Source organism: Sorex fumeus, unplaced genomic scaffold (genome assembly GCF_029834395.1).
Source record: "Sorex fumeus unplaced genomic scaffold, SorFum_2.1 ptg000001l, whole genome shotgun sequence".
Taxonomy (NCBI): Eukaryota; Metazoa; Chordata; class Mammalia; order Eulipotyphla; family Soricidae; genus Sorex; species Sorex fumeus.
Window position 1 is genome coordinate 1504199 of NW_026606058.1, and position 24653 is coordinate 1528851.

The 24653-nt window shown below is 48.7% G+C and overlaps 1 protein-coding gene across 2 annotated transcripts; it reads left to right on the forward strand.

The window, feature by feature from the left end:
* The first annotated feature begins 1653 nt into the window (after positions 1–1653).
* On the forward strand, positions 1654–13220 carry CUNH1orf54 (chromosome unknown C1orf54 homolog). Of its 2 annotated transcripts, none has more exons than XM_056112088.1 (7): positions 1654–1786; positions 2276–2329; positions 6208–6291; positions 7543–7598; positions 8644–8772; positions 12266–12367; positions 12974–13220. In XM_056112088.1, the coding sequence occupies exons 2-6, from the start codon at positions 2284–2286 to the stop codon at positions 12362–12364; spliced, it is 414 nt and encodes a 137-aa protein (XP_055968063.1). In that variant the 5' UTR covers positions 1654–1786; positions 2276–2283; the 3' UTR covers positions 12365–12367; positions 12974–13220. The 2 variants fall into 2 exon arrangements, with proteins under 2 accessions (XP_055968063.1, XP_055968137.1); XM_056112162.1 differs by having other exon boundaries at positions 12269–12367.
* The last annotated feature ends 11433 nt before the right edge of the window (positions 13221–24653 follow it).

Genomic DNA, 24653 nt, shown 5'->3' on the forward strand with positions numbered 1-24653 from the left:
AGACCTAACTCCTTTTTGTAAAAAAATGTACTTGAGGGGCTGGAGTGACAGCACAGCGGGTAGGGCGTTTGCCTTGCACGCGGCTGACCCGGGTTCAAATCCCAGCATCCATATGGTCCCCTGAGCACCGCCAGGAGTAATTCCTGAGTGCAGAGCCAGGAGTGACCCCTGAGCATTGCCAGGTGTGACCCAAAAAGCAAAAAAAAAAAAAAAATGTACTTGAGTCTTAAATATGTGAGGCTCTGGATTCTATTAGCGAGACCCAAATCCAAACCAACTTTTGGAGCAAAGGAGAGATCTCACAGGTCTGGAGCACATGCCGGGATGCTTGAAGCACCAGGTTTGATCCCCAGCACCACCTGGCTCCCCAAACCTGGTTGGGTGATGTCCTGGTGACCTCCTAGCACCTCTGAGGATACCAAAATCAGCAACTGGGCTCCAGCATGCACGCATACACACCAGCCCTTTGAGCCGTTTGCCTGGCCCCAAGATGCTATATTCTTTTTTTGGGGGGGGGACCACACCTCGACGTGCTCAGAATTTACTCCTGAATTCAAGAATCACTTCTAGTGGTTCTCAAGAGACCATGTGATTCCAGGGATCAGAACCAGCTCAGTCACGTGCAAGGCAAGTACCTTACCTGCTCTGGTCCCAAATTCTACATTATTTATTTATTTATTTATTTATTTTGCTTTTTGGGCCACACCGGCGATACTCAGTGGCCACTCCTAGCTCTGCATTCAGAAATCACTCCTGGCAGTCTTGGGGGAACCATATTGGTGCTGGGCGAACCATATTTGATGCAAATGCCCTACCTGCTCTGGCCCCACCAAATTCTATATTCGGTTTTTTTTTTTTTTGCTTTTGCTTTTTGGGTTACACCCAGCGATGCTCAGGGGTTACTCCTGGCTCTGCACTCAGGAATTATTCCTGGCGGAACCATATGGGATGCGGGGGTTGAACCCGGGTCGGCCGCGTGCAAGGCAAATGCCATACCCGCTGTACTATCGCTCCGGCCCCAAATCCTATATTCTTTTTTTTTGGGGGGGGGGTTACACCCAGCGATGCTCAGGGGTTACTCCTGGCTCTGCACTCAGAAATTACTCCTGGCGGTGCTCGGGGGACCATATGGGATGCTGGGAATCGAACCCGGGTTGGCCGCGTGCAAGGCAAACGCCCTCCCCACTGTGCTATTGTTCCAGCCCCAGTCAAATTCTATATTCTTAAGCCTAAGTATGTAGCTATGTGTCACAGGCCCAAGATCTGGGTTATATTCCCTGCATTACAAAAAAAATATATTAATTACATTCTTTTTACCCTGGTCCATGACGCCTACTTTGACCACATTCTCCTTGGAATAGAACTATAAATGTTCTCGAATGGAATGAAAATAGGAAAAATAAAGGCAGAGAGAAAGGAAGGTGAACTTGATCCCCTAGGGCCGACACCCAGAGACTGAAGAAATGGAGTAAGTGGGGGTGGTGCTCATCGCAGGGGCAGAAACTATTTCCTCTCTTCGTCCAGCCTGTGTCCAGAAAGCTAAAAAGGGGGTGAGGTAAGGTCAATATTTACCAGAGAGGAAGGAGGTGCGAAAGATCTTTATCACAGCAAGCAGCAGGTGTTTTGAAATCAGACAATGACGTTGATGTTGTTCGGACTTCAAGAGAAGCAGCGGTGGGTACGATTTGCAATCTGGGAAAATATTCATCCCGTAGGACACTGCCTGCAAAGAAAGCCACGGAGGATAAGACTGAGAGAAGAGACCCTCGGACCGTCGATAGTGACCGTGAGTCGAGTGTGTGGCCTGCTGAGATGGAAGGAAACTTGCAAGGGCAGGGCCATGTTCTGGGTAAGGGAAGTGGGTGTTTTTCGTGGAGAATGCGCACCCCTTCCCCGCCCCAGTGGCCACTCCTGGCCACACACATCCCTGCTGAGAGGGCCTGGTGGGTAAGCTCGGGCCACAAGGCACAGCAAGGCTGGGCCCAGCAGGGCGACTCGGTGGAAGGCAGTGGGGAGGCTCTAAGTGCTCCCCAGCCTTTGGTGTCCTCACCTGAACCCCAGACGCTGTTTGTTTGTTTCTGGGGAGTGGTTGCTTGAGCACTGCATGGACTTCCCTAGGCCCCAGGCTCTGTGAGTCTAGGGGGCCATGGTCAGGACCAGCTGGCTGGCCACCGAGGATGAGTAGTGAGTGGGCGGGGTCTGCGGGGAGGAGGGCAGAGGCGGGGTAAGTTTAATGGGAAGCAGTGACTTCCTTTTCTGACTTTGAATCCTGCAGAATTCACAATGGATGTCTTCTTGGTAGCCATCCTCATCGTGCCGCTCATCCTGGGTAAGTTTCTCTCTTCTCGATGAAGTTTTTGGGCTAGATCTCCTCCCACGGAGGTGGTAGAAGAGAAGGAAGTGAGGGCAGAGAGTGCGCGGCTCAGTGCCGGCAGGGTCCTGGGTACCAGGGATCCTGTGCTGCAGGTCACAGGGGTCTGGAGGGTGGGCCAGGAAAGTTCTGGCAAGGGAAAGGCTGGTGGAGGGGGAGCCCCCGAACAGGGGGCGGCTCTTAGGAGGCTGGACTCCATCACCACCAGGCTGGGGAGAGGAAGGAGGATCAGACGAAGGGAGCAGCAGCATTAGGGTCTTCTGCTTTGTTCTGAGCACTCTGGGCTGAAATCCTCTGATTTAGGAACCCACACACTTGCGCTGTAGGGGAGAGGCGCTACTGGAAGTGACACAGGCTGAAGCCTGCGAGGCGGCCAGGAAACACTGAGTGGGGGGAAGCCTCGTCTGGTAAGGCCAAAGAGAGGGGTAGCAGAGAATGCAGCCCTCGGGACACCTCCCCCGAGGAGCCTGGTTCCTTCCCTTCTTTGTTCCGCGACCAGGTGCACCATTGTTTCTCTTTCCTCCAGACTCTTGGTCATTGCTTCGGCTAGAGAGCACTGAGGAAGCTCGAGGGAGTATGCAGCCAGCAGGCGCCTGTACTTCTCTAACCTGGTCACAGCCTGGCTTTGAGTCTTGGAAAGGAAGTGAATGTTTGCAGGCAGGAGGTTGCTCAGTGGTCAGTGCTTGCCTTGCATATGTGAGTGAGGCCCTGGGTTCAATTCCAGTCGAGAGAGAGAGAGAGAGAGAGAGAGAGAGAGAGAGAGAGATGGAAAAGAGCCTAATGCAGACAAATTATGTCATTCAGCGGACTTTCTTTAATAAAGTGAATATTGGGGCCTGCAGTGATGGTACTACAGGGAGGGCACTTGCCTTGAACATGACCGACCTGGGTTTGATCGATCCCCAGCACCCCATATGGTTCGCTGAGCGCCCCACCCCACCTCCAGAATGATTCCTGGGCGCAGAGCCAGGAGTAAACCCTGAGCACTGCCAGGTGTGGCCTCCCGAAAGAAAAGTGATTAGTAAGCTGCTCCTTCAGTGCTGTTTCCCTAGCGAGCAGAAAACAGAAACGGAAACCTAAATCCCAAAACATAAGGGTGTGTATGTGTTAGTTAAATGTGAGAGACAGTAATAAGGCAGAGTTTTCAAAAACAGAGTATAGGGGCCAGAGATAGGGAATAGTACAGAATAAAAAGGATGGCCAGGGGCCGGAGTGATAGCACAGTGGGCAGGTGTTTGCCTTGCATGCAACCTGGGTTCGATCCTCGGCATCCCATATGGTCCCCCGAGCACCGCCAGGAGTAATTCCTGAGTGCAGAGCCAGGAGTAACCCTTGTGCAATGCCGGGTATGACCCAAAAAGAAGGGAAAAAAAAAAGGGCAATGACCTGGCATACAACCAAGTCAGGTCTGACCCCTGGAACCACATACTCTGAGAACCTCCAGGAGTGATTTTTGAACACAGAGCCAGGGGTATTCCCTGAGCACCACCAGATGTGGCCCATCCCATTCCCCCAAAATACTGTATGGGACATGGTGTCTAGTAGATTTGAAGTTCTTTTTATTCCCCAGTTTTGGCTTGTACCAGGCTTTGATTCCTGGCAGTGCTTAGCGGACCAAATGAGGTATCAGGGATCAAGCTTGGGCCAGCTGTGTGCCAGGCAAGCGCCCAACCTGCTGCCACTATCTCTCCAGCCCCAGAGCGGGAGTGCTTGATCTCTGCTCTCTGCTTCCCACTTCCTTTCCGTTTTCCTTTGACACGAGGGGACTGGGTGCGGGCCACCAGCAGGTCAACCTGTACCTGCAGGGCGAGTGAATCAGCGGCCTGATGGTGCCTTCAGACTGATACCCCAAAATTGCTGCTGTGCCTCTGACTGGACCCCAACCACTCGGGACCAAGTTTCCCGAGAAACTGAATGGCTAAAAGTGGGGTATGTGGGAGCCACGCCCACAGAACGCCTCCTTGGTCAGTTTTACAGCTTATTCGTCAGCCTTGCTTCAGAGGCCCATTAATAAATCTCAAAAGAGATCAAAAACTGTAGTTTAATCTCGGACCTGCACAAGACTGAACAGACCAGGGTAAATCAGAGAGGGGCAGGTCAGCCTGGTGCCCACCCAAGCAAAGCCTCTTGCAGCCCCTTGCTCCCACAATCCCAGATCATCACCATGCCCCTGGCCGGATTCTCACTGTCTCAGGATAGACCTCACCGAGATATACTGTCTGTCAAATACTGTCCTCCCGGTTTTCATCGATTTGCACATGCGGGCCCAGTAACGTCTCCATTGTGAGACTTGGTTGTTACTGTGTCTGGCATATCGAATATGTCACGGGGAGCTTGCCAGGCTTTGCCGTGCGGGCAAGATACTCTCGGTAGCTTGCCGGGCTCTCCGAGAGGGGCGGAGGAATTGAACCCGGCTCTGCCGGGCCAGCTGCACGCAAGGCAAACCGAGATATAATCTGCTGAAAATTCAGGTATGCAAGGTTTTTTTTTTTGCTTTTTGGGTCACACCCAGCAATGCTCAGGGGTTACTCCTGGCTCATGCACTCAGGAATCGCTCCTGGCGGTGCTCGGGGGACCATATGGGATGCTGGGAATCGAACCGGTGTCGGTCATGTTGGCTGCGTGCAAGGCAAACGCCCTACCCGCTGTGCTATCACTCCAGCCCCTCAGGTATGCAAGTTTTTTGTTTAATTTTTATTTTTTATTTTATTTGTTTAGTTATTTTTTTGCTTTTTGCGTCACACCCAGCGATGCACAGGGGTTACTCCTGGCTCTGTACCCAGGAGTTACTCCTGGCAGTGCTCAGGGGACCATATGGGATGCTGGGAATCGAACCTGGGTCGTCCGCGTGCAAGGCAAACGCCCTACCTGCTGTGCTATCTCTCCAGCCCCAGGTATGCAAGTTTTGTGACTGAAATCTCCAGGCTTTTCTAAAGTTGGGATGGGCTCCTTCCCCACACCTCCCTGTACTTTAGAAGCCTGGGCAGTCACGTCCACACCGCAAAGCTGCCCACCAGTTAAAAAATCTACTTCAGCCTTTACCTTCCCAATAAAAATACTGAATGCCCTGAAAAAGCATGAAGACCTCTTAGAACCTGTACTGCAAATCATAATGCACAGAAGAGAGAGGGAGAGAGAGAGAGGGAGAGAGAGAGAGAGAGAGAGAGAGAGAGAGAGAGAGAGAGAGAGAGAGAGAGAGAGAGAGGAGGTGCCTGCCATCAAGGCAGTCTGGGGGAAGGGGCTGTTTCAGGGATGGTGGGAGGGACACAGAGACATCACGGTGGGAAGTATGCACTGGGGGAGGGACGGGTGTTGGATCATTGTGTGACTGAAACTCAGTCATAGCACAGCGGGTAGGGCGTTTGCCTTGCACACAGCCAACATGGCCCACCCGAGTTCGATTCCTCCGCCCCTCTCGGAGAGCCCGGCAAGCTACCGAGAGTATTCGATATGCCAGACACAGTAACAACAAAGTCTCCAATGGAGACGTTACTGGGCCCGCTCGAGCAAATCGACGATCAACGGGAGGGCCTTTACTTTACTTTCGAGCAAATCTCACAGATATTCAATTAAAAGTTTAAAAATAAAATATAAAAGCTTTGCAGACCACCAGAAAAAAGAAAGAGTGAGGGGAATCAATTGTCTATTCTGGGACTTGCAAGAGCACAGAGTCATTATTACCGCATGCAGGCCAGAAAACTGAGAAAGATTGAGAGGCGACAGGTCGGGAGATGGCCTCACACTGAGGGAGGACACTGGCAGGGTGGGTCCACCAGGCTGCCTCGCTGCTGCTCAGGAGTTCCAGATGCCCCTGACTTTAGTTCTGGTCTCCACAGGGCAAGAATACCCAGATGAAGAGGTGCTAGATGAGGAGGAGTATTACCAGATCGTTTATTATTATTCTGTCACGCCCGTCTATGGTGAGTATAAGGAAGACAGTTCTCAGATACACTTTTGCAAACTAGCGGTTTTCGGTTCTTTGGCAACTAGCTGAAACAATTTGAAACAGCTTCAAATCTGTGAATTAGAGGGGCTGGAGCAATAGCACAGCGGGTAGGGGGTTTGCCTTGCACTCGGTCAACCCGGGTTCGATTCCCAGCATCCCCTATGGTCCCCTGAGCACCGCCAGGAGTGAGTCCTGAGTGCATGAGCCAGGAGTAACCCCTGTGCATCGCCAGGTGTGACCCAAAAAGCAAAAAAATAAAATAAAATTTAATGATAGAGGACTGGAACTATAGTACAGGGGTAGGGCGTTTGCCTTGCAAGCGGCCGACCCGGGTTCGAATCCCAGCATCCCATATGGTCCCCTGAGCACCGCCAGGAGTGATTCCTGAGTGCAGAGCCAGGAGTAACCCCTGTGCATCGCCGGGTGTGACCCAAAAAGCAAAAACAAAACAAAACAAAACAAATTTGTGAATTAGAAACCAGAGAGACAGGATATCAGGCAAGGTGCCTGCCCCCATACAGGAGACCTGGGTTTGATCCACAGATGGTCCCCTGAGCACAAAGCCAGGAGCGATCCCTGAACATGGCTGGGTGTGGCCCCCAGAATTTAATAAAAACAAGTAAATAATGATTTCCAGAGACGGCTTGGGCCAGGGCGATAGCACAGCGAATGGGGCACTTCCTTGCACACGGTGCGTCCCGATTCTATTCCCAGCATCCCACATGGTCCCCTGAGCACCAGCAGGAGCCATTCCTAAGTGCAGACTCAGAAGTAAGCCCTGAGCACCACCAGGTGTGGCCCCCAAACAAGACAGAGAAACAGGGCTGAGTGCGCGCTCCGCTCCGCATGCAGAAATGCCAGGTATTTTTTTTTTTTTTTTTTACTTTTTGGCTCACACCCAGCGATGCTCAGAGGTTATTCCTGGCTCTGTACTCAGGAATTACTCCTGGCGGTGCTTGGGGGACCATATGGGATGCCGGGGATTGAACCCAGGTCGGCCGCGTGCAAGGCAAACACCCTACCCGCTGTGCTATCACTCCGGCCCAGAAGCGCCAGGTTTAATCAGCCTCGGAGCACTGAGCTCTGCTTGGTGTGGCTCTCACGCAGAAACTCACAGTTACCGTTAGATCAGATCTGTATGTTCCACTTGCGGTCAGTTCAAGTGTTTTGGGAACTCGTTTCCTTTCCAGGCCTAAATGCTACCTCTCTCCTTTCTCCTCTCCAGATGACTTTGGAACTTTCACTATTGATTATTCCAAGCTTGAGTCAGAAGGCAGGGGGGTGAGTGACCATCACCTGACATCTGGGAGGAGGAATCTGAGGTGCTGGAGCGAGTCAGTGAGAGGCTGGGGTGGGGTGGGGCGGGGCGGGGGGACAGCTCAAAGGGCTAGAGCACAGGCTTTGCAGGGGGACAATTCAGGTCGAACCCCTGAGCACCCCTAAGTGTGACTCCCCCACCCCCCAAAAACCTGCGCACTGTGAAAAAGTAACTGATGGACAGGAATAAAAATTAGACGGATGAGGGAGGGAGGAAGGGAGGGAGGGAAGATAGCACGTCTAGGAGGGCACTCCCCTTGCAGACCCAGATTCAATTCCCAGTATCCCGTATGGTCCCCCAAGCCTGCCAGAAGTGATTCCTGAGCCAGAGTCAGAGATTCCTGAGCATAGCCGGTGTGGTTCCCACACAGACAAACAAAAAAAAGAGGTAGTTGAAGAAAATGGTAGGTGATGGACTTAAAAGACTTAAAAGTGTATCAGCCACTGAGGTGAGTGAAACAAAAGCCAGGTTGGGGTGGGAATAAGGGGGGAAGGGAGGGTGCTTGCCTTGCATGTGGCTGACCTGAGTTCAGTTCCCAGCATTGCATATGGTCCCCTGCGCACCGCCCGAGCGTGATCACTGAGTGCAGAACCAAGAGTATGAACCTCAGGGTAGAGCTCGAAGGAAATAAGAACCAGGCAGGGTTGCTGAGATGCAGAGCCAGAGTGACAGTCCTTGGTTCAAGGGAAGCAATGAAGACAGGGCTGTTACTCAGCACTTACCTTGCATGGGGATCAGCAGTATAGCCCTTACCTTGCATGTGTGAGAGCTTGGGTTCAGTTCCATACCACACACACACACACACACACACACACACACACACACACACATACACACACACACGAAGAACGGGCAAATAGGATAGGAGTTTGATCCTTGCAAACATAAGCTAGGGACACTCACTGAGTTCATCTGTAGGGGTAAGGGTCGACCGAGGTGGTAAGGGTGAGATCTCTAAAGAATCTTGGAGGAATATTAAAAAGAGATGGCAATAACTCTGCTTTCTAGTCACTCTCTGGAGGACAGAACCAGTCGGAGAAGGCAGTCACGGAAGCAGTGGAGACGACCATTAATCACGCAACAGAACAAGGAGAACATCACAAGACTGTAACAGTGACGCCCATGACAGTGGGACCAGTGAGTTGATTTGGATTGAGTGGGAAGTGGTGGAAACACGTTTGACCCTGGATGGTACCCAAGGCTGGTACAGAGTAGAGGAAAAGCCCCAGACCAGTGAATGGGGTACCACACAGTAGGCTCGCAACGCAAACGTTCATCTTAGTTTGGCTATTCTGTTTTCCGTGGAGGCTTCATACCAATCCCATAGACAGAACTCTGGGAAGATTCTCTGCAGTTACAGTTCACTTTAGTACTTATCTATGCCTAAAGCTGCTAAGGAATCTAATGATGGGAAAATAAATGTATGAGTTCTTTTTGTATTTATTAAACTCTGGACTGGGGCCAGAGTGACAGTACAGTGGGTTAGGCCCTTGCCTTGCATGTGGCTGACCAGGGTTTGATCCCCAACATTTCATGTCGTCCCCTAAAGGAGTATATCTTGGGCATAGAGCCAAGAATAACCCCAGAGCGGCACCAGGTGTGGGCCCAAAACAAATAAAAACAAAATCAAAATTCTATGCTTACACTTATGAAACACCAAGAACAAAACAAAAAGGTTTAAAACAAAATAAATGACATATAAAGGACATTATGGAGCTTTGAAGCCACAATCTTGCTCCTCAAGTTGGCCTGCAATTACTTAATTTTTTCTGAATAGAAGTTTTCTTAGCCTTCAAAAATTAAAAATAAAAGAGATGTTTAAATATGAGGGCATTTCATATAGGCAAGCAGTAGAGGGAGTGAGATTAAGCACAGGATGAAGCTATCTGGAAAACTGTGCTTAAGAAACTCTTGGAAGAATGTTCCAGCCTTTGACGGCAGTGAGTTCTGAGAGGAGGGATGCAGCAAGGGGGAAGAACAGCTCCGGACAGTGAGAGAGGACAACCGACATGCTGGAGTATGGCTGGGACTGCAGGAGGCTCCCCCCAGAACACTGGGAAATGGAGGGTAAAAATTTACTAGGTCCCTAATACATGTTCAGTAATTTCACATATGAAAAATAGAGCCAAAAGAGTCTGAACTGTCAGGCTGAAATCTGAACTTCAAGCAAAAAGGAGTAAGTTCTCCAGCATTGTTTTTTGAAAAAAAAAAATATATATATACATATATACAGGAGGCAGCAGGTAGGTGTTTGTCTTACAAGTGGCAAGTGATCGATCCCCAGTACCCCTAGGGTTACCCAGGCCCACCAGGAGTGACCCCTGAGCGCAGAGCCAGGAGAAAGAAAGAATCCTGGAGGGCCTGGAGCGATAGCACAGCGGGTAGGGCATTTGCCTTGCACGCGGCCGACACAGGTTCGATTCCCAGCATCCCATATGGTCCCCTGAGCACCGCCAGGAGTGACTCCTGAGTGCAGAGCCAGGAGTAACCCCTGTGCATTGCCGGGTGTGACCCAAAAAGCAAAAAAAAAAAAATCCTGGAGAACACGGGGTGGTCCAGACAACAACAACAAGCAGGGACCAAAGAGATAGTCCAGGACTTTTTTGGGTACCTGCCTTGCCCCCGAGCCCCCCAAGGAATGGCCTCCGAACACAGAGTCAGAGTAAGCGCTCAGGGCACCTGGCTGTGGTCAACCACTTTCCTCTCCCCAAAAAATTAACAATAAAAAAATATATTTTTTTAAAAAAGAAGGGTTTATTTTTGAAGGGGTACACACCAGATGGTGCTCAGGGAATCACTCCTGGTGGGGTTTAGGGGACACTGTGTGGTGCTGGGGATTGAACCTGGGTCATGCAAGGCCAACACCCCACCCGCTGTACTATTTGCTCTTTTGATCTCCCCCTGAAAAGGTTATTTGTATAATTGTACACAGGATGTAATGGAATGAGGAGAACATCATGACATTTTCTTATTCTATTAATGATCTGGACTAAGGAAGTGGCATTTAGAATGAAGAGGAGGAAATATGAATTTTTAAAATAAAATGCCTCGTTTTAGAACTGAAAGAGAGTAGAATGGGTTAGGCACTTGCCTTGCACACGGCCAACCCGGTTGGATCCCCAGCACCCCATATGGTCCCCTGAAACCCACCAGGAGTGATCCCTGAGTGCAGAGCCAGGAGTAACCTCTGAGTATTGCCAGGTGTGTCCCAAAAAAATGCCAAAAGAAAATGCCTTACTTTCTGTAAGGTCTGTAAGATCACTGTCACTGTCCTCCCATTGTTCATCGATTTGCTCGAGCAGGCACCAGTAATGTCTCCATTGTGAGACTTGTTCTTACTGTTTTTGGCATATCGAATACATCACGGGAAGCTTGCCAGACTCTGCCGTGCTAATCCCGCTAAACACTCAATGACTGAGAATGCTACAGTAACTTCAAAAATTCAGAGTTGGATGTCTCTGGAGAGATGGTGGGTTCATAATGATGAACTATAGGAGGTCAGGGTGGGTTAAAAGTGAAGCTGAACAGAGGCATTGACCAGGCTGGACCAACTGGGACCTCCTGAAGGGTTTGAACTAGGTCAGGGTAACAGTTAAAAAAGGAGTTTCAGGGGCTGGAGTGATAGCACAACGGGTAGGGTGTTTGCCTTGCACGCGGCCAACCCAGGTTCGATTCCCAGCATCCCATGTGGTCTCCCTGCCAGGAGTCATTCCTGAGTGCAGAGCCAGGAGTAAGCCCTGAGCATTGCCGGATGTGACCCAAAAAAATAAAAGCAAAAAAAAAAAAAAAAAAAGGAGTTTCAGGGGCTGGAGCAATAGCAGAACAGGTAGGGCGTTTGCCTTGCACGTGGTCAACCCAGGTTCGATTCCCAGCATCCCATATGGTCCCCCGAGCACCTACAGGGCTAATTCCTGAGTGCAGAGCCAAGAGTGACCTCTGTGCATCGCCGGGTGTGACCCAAAAAGGAAAAAAAAAGGGAACTTCAGTTAAAAGAACCAGAGGACAAGTGAACCAAAGGCCAAGCGCACTGCAGGACAGGGCATGTGCAAGCAGAGAGCTGACCGGAGAGACGGGCCATCGAGTTTGTACCATAGGGTGGGTCTAGCAAAGACAGTTGAATGTGATCAGTCAAAAGCTACAGAAGCCAGGGAGTCATTGGCAGCTCCGTAGAATGCCGTTTTAATTGTGTTGTTGAAGCAGAAGCTAGACTGTTGTGAAGGAAGGGGAGTGATCCCTTGAGCTTTCTCTATCATTTGCGGAACAGAAATCAGGTAATAGAAAAAAGAGACAGAAACCTCTAGAAAGAGTTAGCACACCAAAGTAGAGGCTGGACACAGCTAGATACAGGTAGAAGTCAATAGGGTGGAAAGCCGGATGGAGGTTTACGACAGAGACAGGCATATTTTAAACTCCACAGTAGTCTGCCTTTCCTGTGGCATCCATGTCATTCAACAATAACAAACACACGTTGCTGCATTGAATCAGAGTGATGGAGGAAGGCCAGAGCTTCCTCTACACCAGAGAGAAAAGAGCCAGAGGTTGGCATAGTAGTTGGCTTTTTCCAGGAAGGGGTGAGTGGACATCGGGCAGTAGGGAGGATGACACTGTCTATGGGGCAAATCTATTTCAGCAGAGTCCGGATCTGACGGATGCTGTATCGGGTCTTCAGAGTCCTGTTCCTCTCCTCCTGTCCTGGGCCCTCGTGCAGGGGATGATGTATTTCACGTAGAAGGTGAGAGCAGACGGGGCTGCTGAGAACATCAGATACTGTGTCTGCTGGTGTTTGCCATTCGGTCAACCCCCAGTGACGAACGACAGGGCACTGCCTCTACTACTAACTTCCAGAGTGAGTTCTGAGCTTTGGAGGCCAGGCTAGCAAGGTTTTGTAACTCTTTCTTTCTTTTTTTTCTAGATCGGGAGGTCTTGAGGAGTAGGTAGGATGGAAAGGCAACATGTCCAGGTGTCCAACTTGGCCCATGGAATCAAAGTTGCTTCCAGCCCAGCTGTGGTCAAAACATGGCAGGTGCCAGAGAGCAAACTAGGTGGTGGCCAGGAAGCGAGCAGAGTCCAGAGACAAAGTTCAGGGGCAGGACGGGTGGCAGCTTCTAATGTCAGGGAGAACGGGCGGGGGAAGAGGGAGGGAAATCTATCTGAGACTTAAGGATTTTCATCGAGATCCCAAACTATGGAGCAGGGAGAGATTAGCGGGAGGAGGCGGACAGAGGCAGCTCTCCGAGAGGAGGAACGCGGTGGCTTGTGTGGAACCCAGGGCCTTCTTCATTCCTCTCATTTTTGTTCATTTCCTTTCTTTGCTTCCCCCCTGCCCCGTCTTTCTCAGGAGACAAGGCTGCTACCACTCTGTAGGTGGGAAGAAGAGACTGGAAGAGAAAATGTTTAGAATTTGGAGAGATAGACGCTTACCTCGCATGGGGCCAATCTGGGTTCAAATCCCCAACGCAACATATGGTCCTTTGTGCATCACCAAGAGTGATCCCTGAGCACAAAGCCAGGAATAAGCCCTCCTCACCGCCAGATGTGCTCCCAGAACCCCAAAAGTAAATAAAGGTTGACTCTCTACTCCTTCATTTGTGTCTGTTTTAAAGACATCCAAGAAAATAGGGAGCTCTGGGAATGGGAAGGACAAATCAGAATAGCTGCGAATGGTATCCGAGAGAATGAAAAAGATGCAAACCAATCCCTGAGCACTACCGGGTGCCCTAAGCCCCCACTCACACACACACACCACACACACACAAAAAACCTAAGATGCAAATCAATAAAAACTTTGGAAAGCATAGTGAGTATCCATCAAAACATATTTATTCAGTTTATAATTCCCTCTAATTCAATCTTTTTCTGTTGGGGATAGGGCACCCTCAGCAGCACTCAGGGCTCACTCCAAGGCTCTGTGTGTGTGTGTATACACACACACACACACATATAGTTTGACAGCACATTTGAAGAGAGTTGAGGTTCACTGTATTCTTTCTTCTCTTTCTTTCTTTTTCTTTCCTCTCTCTTTTTGTAAGGGAGAGGATAGTCTATACAAGGTGGTGCTCAGGGCTTACTCCTGGCTCTGTGCTCAGGAATTGTGTAAACTCACACAAAGAGGGGGCACGGCACCCCACACAGCGGCGGTGGCTCTATCTCCTGCCGCCCGCGTTCGGTAGTCTCACCCTTCTCCCACCCCGGAGAGGTCGATGGCGATGGTCAGGCGGAGGAAGGAACGAGGGCCAGGCCGGTAGGTATTAGTCGTAGTTTATTCTGATTCTCTCTTCATCTGCCTCTGCCCCCTTCTCCTTCTGTCTCTCTGCTCCCCATTCTTCCTCCCCCAGCTACTTCATTCTCCTTCTCCATTCCCCTTCATCCTCCTTCTCTGGAGTCTGGGTGTGTAAACTCACACAAAGTGGGGGGCACGGCACCCACAGCGGCGGTGGCTCTATCTCTCCCGCCGCCCGCGTTCGGTAGTCTCACCCTTCTCCCACCCCGGAGAGGTCGATGGCGATGGTCAGGCGGAGGAAGGAACGAGGGCCAGGCCGGTAGGTATTAGTCGTAGTTTATTCTGATTCTCTCTTCATCTGCCTCTGCCCCCTTCTCCTTCTGTCTCTCTGCTCCCCATTCTTCCTCCCCCAGCTACTTCATTCTCCTTCTCCATTCCCCTTCATCCTCCTTCTCTGGAGTCTGGGTGTGTAAACTCACACAAAGTGGGGGGCACGGCACCCACAGCGGCGGTGGCTCTATCTCTCCCGCCGCCCGCGTTCGGTAGTCTCACCCTTCTCCCACCCCGGAGAGGTCGATGGCGATGGTCAGGCAGAGGAAGGAACGAGGGCCAGGCTGGTAGGTATTAGTCGTAGTTTATTCTGATTCTCTCCTCATCTCTCCTTCTGTCTCTGCCCCCCCTGCCCAATCTACCGTCTCCTTATATCTCTCTCCAAGAGGAATTGGAAGAATAATTACATAGATGCGGTCACAATCAATAGGGGTAGAGATCAACAGGGGTAGAAATCTTGGCCTCAGGGAAGACCGCTCCTAGGACAGATCCTTCCTCAGCAGGAGGACCCACCCTAGAGCGGAATCCCATGGGCGTGCGGTAAACTATTCATAAGGCATAAGGAGAGGAGAAAGGCAATATTTCACTCATATATATAAAATCATAGATTTCTGGAAAACTGATCTTACAAAGTAACAAAGTCTGATTAAGGGGGAAGCTGATTAACTGGGTGGGAAGGAGAGCATAGGGAAGACTGTTTACATGTTTACATGTAAACACAATGGAAGTGGAAGTGCCTCTGGAGCACTGTGATGGGTGTAACCAGATTAATGGGTGTAACCAGATAAAACCTAAGGTTCTTGAAGGACAAAGCAATGTTACCCAACACTGGGTTCTGATTCTCTCTGAACCCCCAGCCCACTCCTACAGTCTCCTTAAATCCTCTCTCCATGAGGAATTGGGGGAACAATTACATATAGGTGTGGTCACAATCAATAGGGGTGGAGATCAACAGGGGTAGAAATCTTGGCCTCAGGGAAGGCCACTCCTAGGACAGATCCTTTCTCAGCAGGAGGACCCACCCTAGAGCGGAATCCCAAGGGTGTGTCTCTCCTCTCCTTGTCCGACAAGCATATAAGAATATAATATAAATCATTTTGTATGGATACAGTAAGAAATATCTTAAACTTATAGAATTGCTCTCCTAGGGCCATCTTGATCTCAGACTACGGTGCTCAGGCCAGATAGTCTTTCCCACCCCTAGCAGGATCCTAGTCTTGTCATTACCTTTGGATCATGACAGCATTTGTCTATGATCAAACTCTTAACTTATAGTTAAGAATCGTGGCACTTTGGCCTGGCCCATTTCGCTGCCAGGGTAGCTCACCGCTTGCCCTGGGTCCATTCAGTCCCTCGTCGGGACCCTGCTTTTGGGGTGTTAGGAACTAAGGGCAACTGAGACTTAAGTCGAGAAAGCAGATGCCTAGGAGTGAATAATATTCAAGGCCAATCAAATCCTGAGTTACAAAGCATAATGTTAACGGTCTTCCTGTATCTATACAAAAAGGATATTACTTTAAGGTAAACTATTCATAAGGCATAAGGAGAGGAGAAATGCAATATTTCACTCATATATATAAAATCATAGATTTCTGGGAAACTGATCTTACAAAGTAACAAAGTCTGATTAAGGGGGAAGCTGATTAACTGGGTGGGAAGGAGAGCATAGGGAAGACTGTTTACATGTTTACATGTAAACACAATGAAGTGGAAGTGCCTCTGGAGCACTGTGATGGGTGTAACCAGATTAATGGGTGTAACCAGATAAACCTAAGCTTCTTGTGGAAGGACAAAGCAATGTTACCCTACATCTCCCCCTTTTCTGTTTACAAAAACACAAACATTTGAAATAGAAAGAGTAATGATTACAAACAAAAGTCTTATTTGTTGGACTTCAGTCCACCCCTGAACCCAGAGCAGTGCTTGTTGCAAAGTGTCCGATAGTCCTGCACTGTTCAAGGGTGATCAGAGTCATTTAGTCATGTTTTGAAGAAATGAAGTGTCTGGATCACAATTTGAAGAGTTGTTTCTGCAACAACAACAGTAGTGGTCACAGCAATGAGTCCCAGGGGAGCAGCTACAGGAGTCTGATGCACTTCAGGGAGCACTGGATCAGGCAGTGAGCACTGGAACAGGAACATCACGACTTCTGTCAGGAGCTCTTCAGCAGGGGAATGCAGTCATTCTCTGGTCAGGTTCTCTGGTAGTCGTAGATGTGCAACCTAACTTATGTTTGGAAAAAACACTTTTTTAAAGTTATCAGAGGCTTCAACCATCGGGGTTTGGTACATCTCCACGCCTGTGGGTAGAGAAAGAGACAGGGGGGAACTCCGACAGTTATCCTAGAGAAAAATTAAAAGGTGTTCCTATTAAAAGTCATTCCTTTCTCCTTTAGGAGCTGAGACACCTGTGAATTCCAAGCAGAGGGTAAAAGTTAAAGACTTGTTAATCCAAAATATGGGGTTCTGGAGTTGCCCAATCCACAACCTGTAAGAGAAGGGAATAAGGAATGCTCTTAATTTGATCTCATGATATGTTAAAGGAGCTAGAAGCCTTTATTGCAGGCCTTCTGATGCTGGCTCCTCTGATTTCCTTGTGAATTCCAGGTGAAATCAGCTTGGCGATGGCTTGAAGTTGGAATTTAGAGAGTTGTAAGACTGCGAAGGTCTGAAAGTTAAAGCAAATAGATGAATTCAGCTCCTGATGAGGTGCAATGAGACCCAAAGTTTCTTGGTGGGTTTATCTGTTGAAAGAAAATACAGCTTTTTCCTCGAATAAGGGGTCTCCCTGCTGCCCAGTCTTTGTCAATTTTAATCAAAATAGAAGAATCAGTAATTTTCTGAGTCTGAGCATCTTCCTGAAAATGCTTTTCAGCTGCTGTATATGGCTCCCCTCGAGGTAAATTCAAAATTTGTAAAGAGAACAATGTCAAGGACAAGGAGTTGAAGGGGGCATACCTCCTTTTTTTCTTTTTTTAAACTATGCTCAATTCATAGGTACAGGAAGACCAGAATGAGATCTGTTATCAGTAGTAAAAACAAGTTCAGAACACTTTTGTAAAAAAGAGCCTGTTGCTGCTGAAGCAATTGTTGAGCTATATTGCAGTTTATGTACTTAGAAACTTAGTCACTATACCAGGGAAGAGACCAACAACATAAACTGAGTCTGAGATGACATTAGCAGGCCCTGGCACATGGGCGAGTAAAAAACCAACGTGGCAAGTTATAGCCTTCATTGGAAGCTCTTTCCTGATATCAAAATAATCCGCTTCATAACCATAAACACACACACAAGCAGAAGTATCCTAGTGGCAATGCCTTCTGTCCCTCACCAGACTCAGCGTCTGTAATGGCTGAGTGGGTGAGCACCCAGGAATGAGGCGTCTCTGTGCCTCCTGGGTCAATAAGCAATGGCCTAGTGGGAGAATAACCTCGTACCCACTGGCCCTGAAGCCGTTTTCCCAGAGGTGGCATCTCATGAACTAGAAGTAGAAGTTCACTTCCCCAAAAAGAAAACTGTGGCACCCTCAGTCTTTGAATAACCTTTGGAACTAGCAGTTCACCACTGTTTCTGATAAAAGACCTGAGAGTCGGTTGTCCAGACTGAGTTCCTGGCAGATGTTCTTGGGAACCAAGACTAGAAACGAGAGAAGGCTTTCTCCACCTCTGACCTGACTGAGGGATCTCAGGGTAGCTGAGTCCTTTTACACAAAGTTCTGCTCGGTTTGCCAGTACAAATTCACCCACAGACACAACGCTTTGATCCCAAAATTTCTCAGTTTTGTCCTGGCTCAAAACCTGACGCACGTTAGGTGCAGAACTCAGCTCCGCATGTCCCATACATGGGATAGCTTCTTCCCTGAACTCAACCGCTTGTCGGTGAGACTCTAGATATGCTCCTTGGGGAACAGAGGCAGGGATCAGAGATGCCTTTTCCTTCCCTTCCAGACAACCATGAAAACCTGATGTGCTGCTTGTAAGGCTCTTACAAGCAGCAAACTCCCTTTCTACCTGGGGGTTCAAATCTTGTCCCGTTGCACCAGAATTTAATCTGTAGGGACTCTGGGTGGGAGAAATGCTAACTGTATCAGAGCAGGGACTATCCAAGGTGATGCTCCCTGCTGTGGCTGCTTGCAGTGAATCTACTGACTGGAGCTCTGAAGCTCCACACTGGAGAGAAGAGCTGCAGCTGGGAATGTCCCCTGATTTTATGGGGCCTGGGGCTGGTCCCACTGCAAGTTTCCCGAATTAGGGTCACCAGCTACACCAAGATTGAAGGGGCAATCTCTGGCCCAGTGGTGTTTCCATTACGGCATCGTGGACAAGGTCCAGGTGGTGGTCTCACAGTTGCACGTTTGGGAGGTGCCCTGCAATCCTTACGGAAGTGGCCAGGTTTCCCACAATTAAAACATTTGCTCTGATTTTGTCTCTGTACGGCATAGGCCTCGGCAGCATTAATGCGTGCCTGGTGTTTGATAGAACCAACATTCCGACATGCCTTCAAGTACCCCATAATGTCCTCCTTCTCCTTAATGGGACGCAGAATGGCCTGACAATCCTCGTTAGCATTTTCAACAGCCAACTGTTTAGTCAAATGCTCCTGGGTTTCCTTACCCTTAACCTGTCTTTCAGTGGCTTCCACGGACCTCCCTATGAAGTCTGCATAATGTTCCGTGGCACCCTGAACAATCTTTGTGTGGCTTCCCTTAAATTCAGCATCTGCATCAATCCTCTCCCAGGCCCACAGGGCGGCATCACGGACATGAGCAAAAACAGCACGAGGCAAGGTGGCTTGCTTCTTAGGGTCGTGCCATTTCCCTTCACCTATTAACATCTCATAAGTCAATTTAATTCCTGAAAATTTGCATCCAGCATGGCCTAGGCTCTGAAGTTTTGCCTTGGCCTCATCACTGAACCACATCCTCCACTGGATGTACTGAGAAGGGCTTAAGCACGTCTTAGCAACCACATGAAAATCTTGAGGTACCCAGTGAGCCTTTTTACTCCAGCCTGTAAGATACTCCTTGCAGTACGGAGATGTAGGTCCGTACAAGGCACAGGCCTTTTTGAAATTACTGAGTGAATCCATTCTTAACCCTTCATAAGACGGAGATTGATTCTCCTCCAGCTGGATGGGAAAAAAGAGACGGAGCTCATGGGGTCTGGGTGGGATTGACCACTTACGGTCGAGAGGTTTCAGCTGGAAGCTTCTATTGGGAGCGTGTCCCGAGCGGCCTGGAGGCCTCTTGGCTGAGCGGCGGCTTCTGTGAGAAGCCTCCTGTACCAAGTCACTCTCAGACTCAAAATCTGAGGAAGTGGTAGCTGGCTCATCATATGCATCACTTTCCTCTGACGTACTAGAAGTAGAGTCGTACAGAGGAGGTGGAGGTGGAGGTCTCTCTGGCGCAATATCAGTAGGGAAAGTTAATTCATTAGTGGCAGAGAGATTTTGGCTCTGAGAACGTGTTTGCACTGGAAACGCCTTGAGCTGCTTTCGGGGCTTGGGTATAGGGGCAGTCAAGCATTGCGCATCAGGCTTCTTTCTAGGCTTGGGCATGGGAGGAGCCGAAGGTATGGCTCTCTCAGTAGTAGGAACGTTCTTCATTTCATCCTTGATCTTAAAATCCTCTCTGTTTAACTCCGGAGGAAAGCCTCCCATAGCATATCTAACATCCTCCTCCTCCGAGGTATCTTCCAAAGCCTTAAGAATGGAGTTAACAATTTCCCAAGTTACCCAGAACTGTTTGGGGATCTGAGCCCCTTCTTTAAATTCCTTGAAGACATTACTCTTAATCTTTTCCCAAACCTTAGGCTCCAAAGTACCTTTATCTGGAAACCAAGGATGATATTTATAAACAGTTTTTAGGCAGGACCGGAGTTGGTCCCTAGAAACACGATGTCCAGTTCTCTTTGCAAAATGCTTAATCAATTCAATAAAAAACTGGCCACGTTCACCTTGGCGTGAAACATTTTGAAAGGACTTCACTCGGCACTGTTTTTGTCCCATGTTAGTGGGGAGTACGGCTAGCAGTTTAATTCACCGCACCACAAAATCTTAGTTCTTTCACTAAACTTTTTAGAGTCGGGGTGTACCGAACGCTATTCTTACCTTTAGTTGCATACCAGTTGGAGGCTCATGCCGGCCCAGGGACGCCAGATGTGTAAACTCACACAAGGGGGGCTCGGCACCCACACAGCGGCGGTGGCTCTATCTCTCCCGCCGCCCGCGTTCGGTAGTCTCACCCTTCTCCCACCCCGGAGAGGTCGATGGCGATGGTCAGACGGAGGAAGGAACGAGGGCCAGGCTGGTAGGTATTAGTCGTAGTTTATTCTGATTCTCTCTTCATCTGTCTCTGCCCCCTTCTCCTTCTGTCTCTCTGCTCCCCATTCTTCCTCCCCCAGCTACTTCATTCTCCTTCTCCATTCCCCTTCATTCTCCTTCTCTTGAGTCTGGGTTCTGATACTCTCTGAACATCCAGCCCACTCCTACAGTCTAGTTAAATCCTCTCTCCATGAGGAATTGGGGAAACAATTACACATAGGTGCGGTCACAATCAATAGGGGTAGAAATCTTGGCCTCAGGGAAGGCCACTCCTAGGACAGATCCTTTCTCAGCAGGAGGACCCACCCTAGAGCAGAATCCCATGGGCGTGCCTCTCCTCTCCTTGTCTGACAAGCATATAAAATATAATATAAATCATTTTGTATGGATACAGTAAGAAATATCTTAAACTTATAGAATTGCTCTCCTAGGGCCATCTCGATCTCAGACTACGGTGCTCAGGCCAGATAGTCTTTCCCACCCCTAGCAGGATCCTAGTCTTGTTGTTACCTTTGGATCATGACAGCATTTGTCTATGATCAAACTCTTAACTTACAGTTAAGAATCGTGGCACTTTGGCCTGGCTCATTTCGCTGCCAGGGTAGCTCACCGCTTGCCCTGGGTCCATTCAGTCCCTCGTCGGGACCCTGCTTTTGGGGTGTTAGGGACTAAGGGCAAGTGAGGCTTAAGTCGAGAAAGCAGATGCCCGGGAGTGAATAATATTCAAGGCCAATCAAATCCTGAGTTACAAAGCATAATGTTAACGGTCTTCCTGTATCTATACAAAAAGGATATTACTTTAAGGTAAACTATTCATGAGGCATAAGGAGAGGAGAAAGGCAATATTTCACTCATACATATAAAATCATAGATTTCTGGGAAACTGACCTTACAAATTAACAAAGTCTGATTAAGGGGAAAGCTGATTAACTGGGTGGGGAGGAGAGCATAGGGAAGACTGTTTACATGTTTACATGTAAACACAATGGAAGTGGAAGTTTCTCTGGAGCACTGTGATGGGTGTAACCAGATTAATGGGTGTAACCAGATAAACCTAAGCTTCTTGTGGAGGGACAAAGCAATGTTACCCTACATCTCCCCCTTTTCTGTTTACCAAAACACAAACATTTGAAATAGAAAGAGTAATGATTACAAACAAAAGTCTTATTTGTTGGACTTCAGTCCACCCCTGAACCCAGAGCAGTGCTTGTTGCAAAGTGTCCGATAGTCCTGCACTGTTCAAGGGTGATCAGAGTCATTTAGTCATGTTTTGAAGAAATGAAGTGTCTGGATCACAATTTGAAGAGTTGTTTCTGCAACAACAACAGTAGTGGTCACAGCAATGAGTCCCAGGGGAGCAGCTACAGGAGTCTAATGAACTTCAGGGAGCACTGGATCAGGCAGGGAGCACTGGAATAGGAGCATCACGACTTCTGTCAGGAGCCCTTCAGCAGGGGAATGCAGTCATTCTCTGGTCAGGTTCACTGGTAGTCATAGATGTGCAACCTAACTTATGTTTGGAAAAAACACTTTTTTAAAGTTATCAGAGGCTTCAACCATCGGGGTTTGGTACATCTCCACGCCTGTGGGTAGAGAAAGAGACAGGGGGGAACTCCGACAGTTATCCTAGAGAAAAATTAAAAGGTGTTCCTATTACAAGTCATTCCTTTCTCCTTTAAGAGCTGAGACACCTGTGAATTCCAAGGAGAGGGTAAAAGTTAAAGACTTGTTAATCCAAAATATGGGGTTCTGGAGTTGCCCAATCCACAGCCTGTAAGAGAAGGGAATAAGGAATGCTCTTAATTTGATCTCATGATATGTTAAAGGAGCTAGAAGCCTTTATTGCAGGCCTTCTGATGCTGGCTCCTCTGATTTCCTTGTGAATTCCAGGTGAAATCAGCTTGGCGATGGCTTGAATTTGGAATTTAGAGAGTTGCAAGACTGCGAAGGTCTGAAAGTTAAAGCAAATAGATGAATTCAGCTCCTGATGAGGTGCAATGAGACCCAAAGTTTCTTGGTGGGGTTATCTGTTGAAAGAAAATACAGCTTTTTCCTCGAATAAGGGGTCTCCCTGCTGCCCAGTCTTTGTCAATTTTAATCAAAATAGAAGAATCAGTAATTTTCTGAGTCTGAGCATCTTCCTGAAAATGCTTTTCAGCTGCTGTATATGGCTCCCCTCGAGGTAAATTCAAAATTTGTAAAGAGAACAATGTCAAGGACAAGGAGTTGAAGGGGGCATACCTCCTTTTTTTTTTTAAAGGATGCTCAATTCATAGGTACAGGAAGACCAGAATGAGATCTGTTATCAGTAGTAAAAACAAGTTCAGAGCACTTTTGTAAAAGAGACTGTTGTTGCTGCTGAAGCAATTGTTGAGCTATATTGCAGTTTATGTACTTAGAAACTTAGTCACTATCCCAGGGAAGAGACCAACAACATAAACTGAGTCTGAGATGATATTAGCAGGCCCTGGCACATGGGCGAGTGAAAAACCAACGTGGCAAGTTATAGCCTTCATTGGAAGCTCTTTCCTGATATCAAAATAATCCGCTTCATAACCATAAACACACACACAAGCAGAAGTATCCTAGTGACAATGCCTTCTGTCCCTCACCAGACTCAGCGTCTGTAATGGCTGAGTGGGTGAGCACCCAGGAATGAGGCGTCTCTGTGCCTCCTGGGTCAATAAGCAATGGCCTAGTGGGAGAATAACCTCGTACCCACTGGCCCTGAAGCCGTTTTCCCAGAGGTGGCATCTCATGAACTAGAAGTAGAAGTTCACTTCCCCAAAAAGAAAACTGTGGCACCCTCAGTCTTTGAATAACCTTTGGAACTAGCAGTTCACCACTGTTTCTGATAAAAGACCTGAGAGTCGGTTGTCCAGACTGAGTTCCTGGCAGATGTTCTTGGGAACCAAGACTAGAAACGAGAGAAGGCTTTCTCCACCTCTGACCTGACTGAGGGATCTCAGGGTAGCTGAGTCCTTTTACACAAAGTTCTGCTCGGTTTGCCAGTGCAAATTCACCCACAGACACAACGCTTTGATCCCAAAATTTCTCACAACCATGAAAACCTGATGTGCTGCTTGCAAGGCTCTTACAAGCAGCAAACTCCCTTTCTACCTGGGGGTTCAAATCTTGTCCCTTTGCACCAGAATTTAATCTGTAGGGACTCTGGGTGGGAGAAATGCTAACTGTATCAGAGCAGGGAATATCCAAGGTGGTGCTCCCTGCTGTGGCTGCTTGCAGTGAATCTACTGACTGGAGCTCTGAAGCTGCACACTGGAGAGAAGAGCTGCAGCTGGGAGTGTCCCCTGATTTTACGGGGCCTGGGGCTGGCCCCACTGCAAGTTTCCCGAATTAGGGTCACCAGCTACACCAAGATTGAAGGGGCAATCTCTGGCCCAGTGGTGTTTCCATTACGGCATCGTGGACAAGGTCCAGGTGGTGGTCTCACAGTTGCACGTTTGGGAGGTGCCCTGCAATTCTTACGGAAGTGGCCAGGTTTCCCACAATTAAAACATTTGCCCTGACTTTGTCTCTGTACGGCATAGGCCTCGGCAGCATTAATGCGTGCCTGGTGTTTGATAGAACCAACATTCCGACATGCCTTCAAGTACCCCATTATGTCCTCCTTCTCCTTAATGGGAAGCAGGATGGCCTGACAATCCTCGTTAGCATTTTCAAAGGCCAGTTGTTTAGTCAAATGTTCCTGGGTTTCCTTACCCTTAACCTGTCTTTCAATGGCTTCCACGGACCTCCCTGTGAAGTCTGCATAATGTTCTGTGGCACCCTGAACAATCTTTGTGTAGCTTCCCTTAAATTCAGCATCTGCATCAATCCTCTCCCAGGCCCACAGGGCGGCATCACGGACATGAGCAAAAACAGCACGAGGCAAGGTGGCTTGCTTCTTAGGGTCGTGCCATTTCCCTTCACCTATTAACATCTCGTAAGTCAATTTAATCCCTGAAAATTTTCGTCCAGCATGGCCTAGGCTCTGAAGTTTTGCCTTGGCCTCATCACTGAACCACATCCTCCACTGGATGTACTGAGAAGGGCTTAAGCACGTCTTAGCAACCACATGAAAATCTTGAGGTACCCAGTGAGCCTTTTTACTCCAGCCTGTAAGATACTCCTTGCAGTACGGAGA

What these genes read in the sequence shown, in the direction of transcription:
- CUNH1orf54 (XM_056112088.1), top strand. Translation starts at nt 2,284, where the DNA reads ATGGATGTCTTCTTGGTAGCCATCCTCATCGTGCCGCTCATCCTGG. An exon ending in TTGAGTCAGAAGGCAGGGGG is followed by an intron (nt 7,599 to 8,643) that starts GTGAGTGACCAT and finishes TCTGCTTTCTAG; the next exon opens with TCACTCTCTGGAGGACAGAA. An exon ending in CGCCCATGACAGTGGGACCA is followed by an intron (nt 8,773 to 12,265) that starts GTGAGTTGATTT and finishes AATCTATTTCAG; the next exon opens with CAGAGTCCGGATCTGACGGA.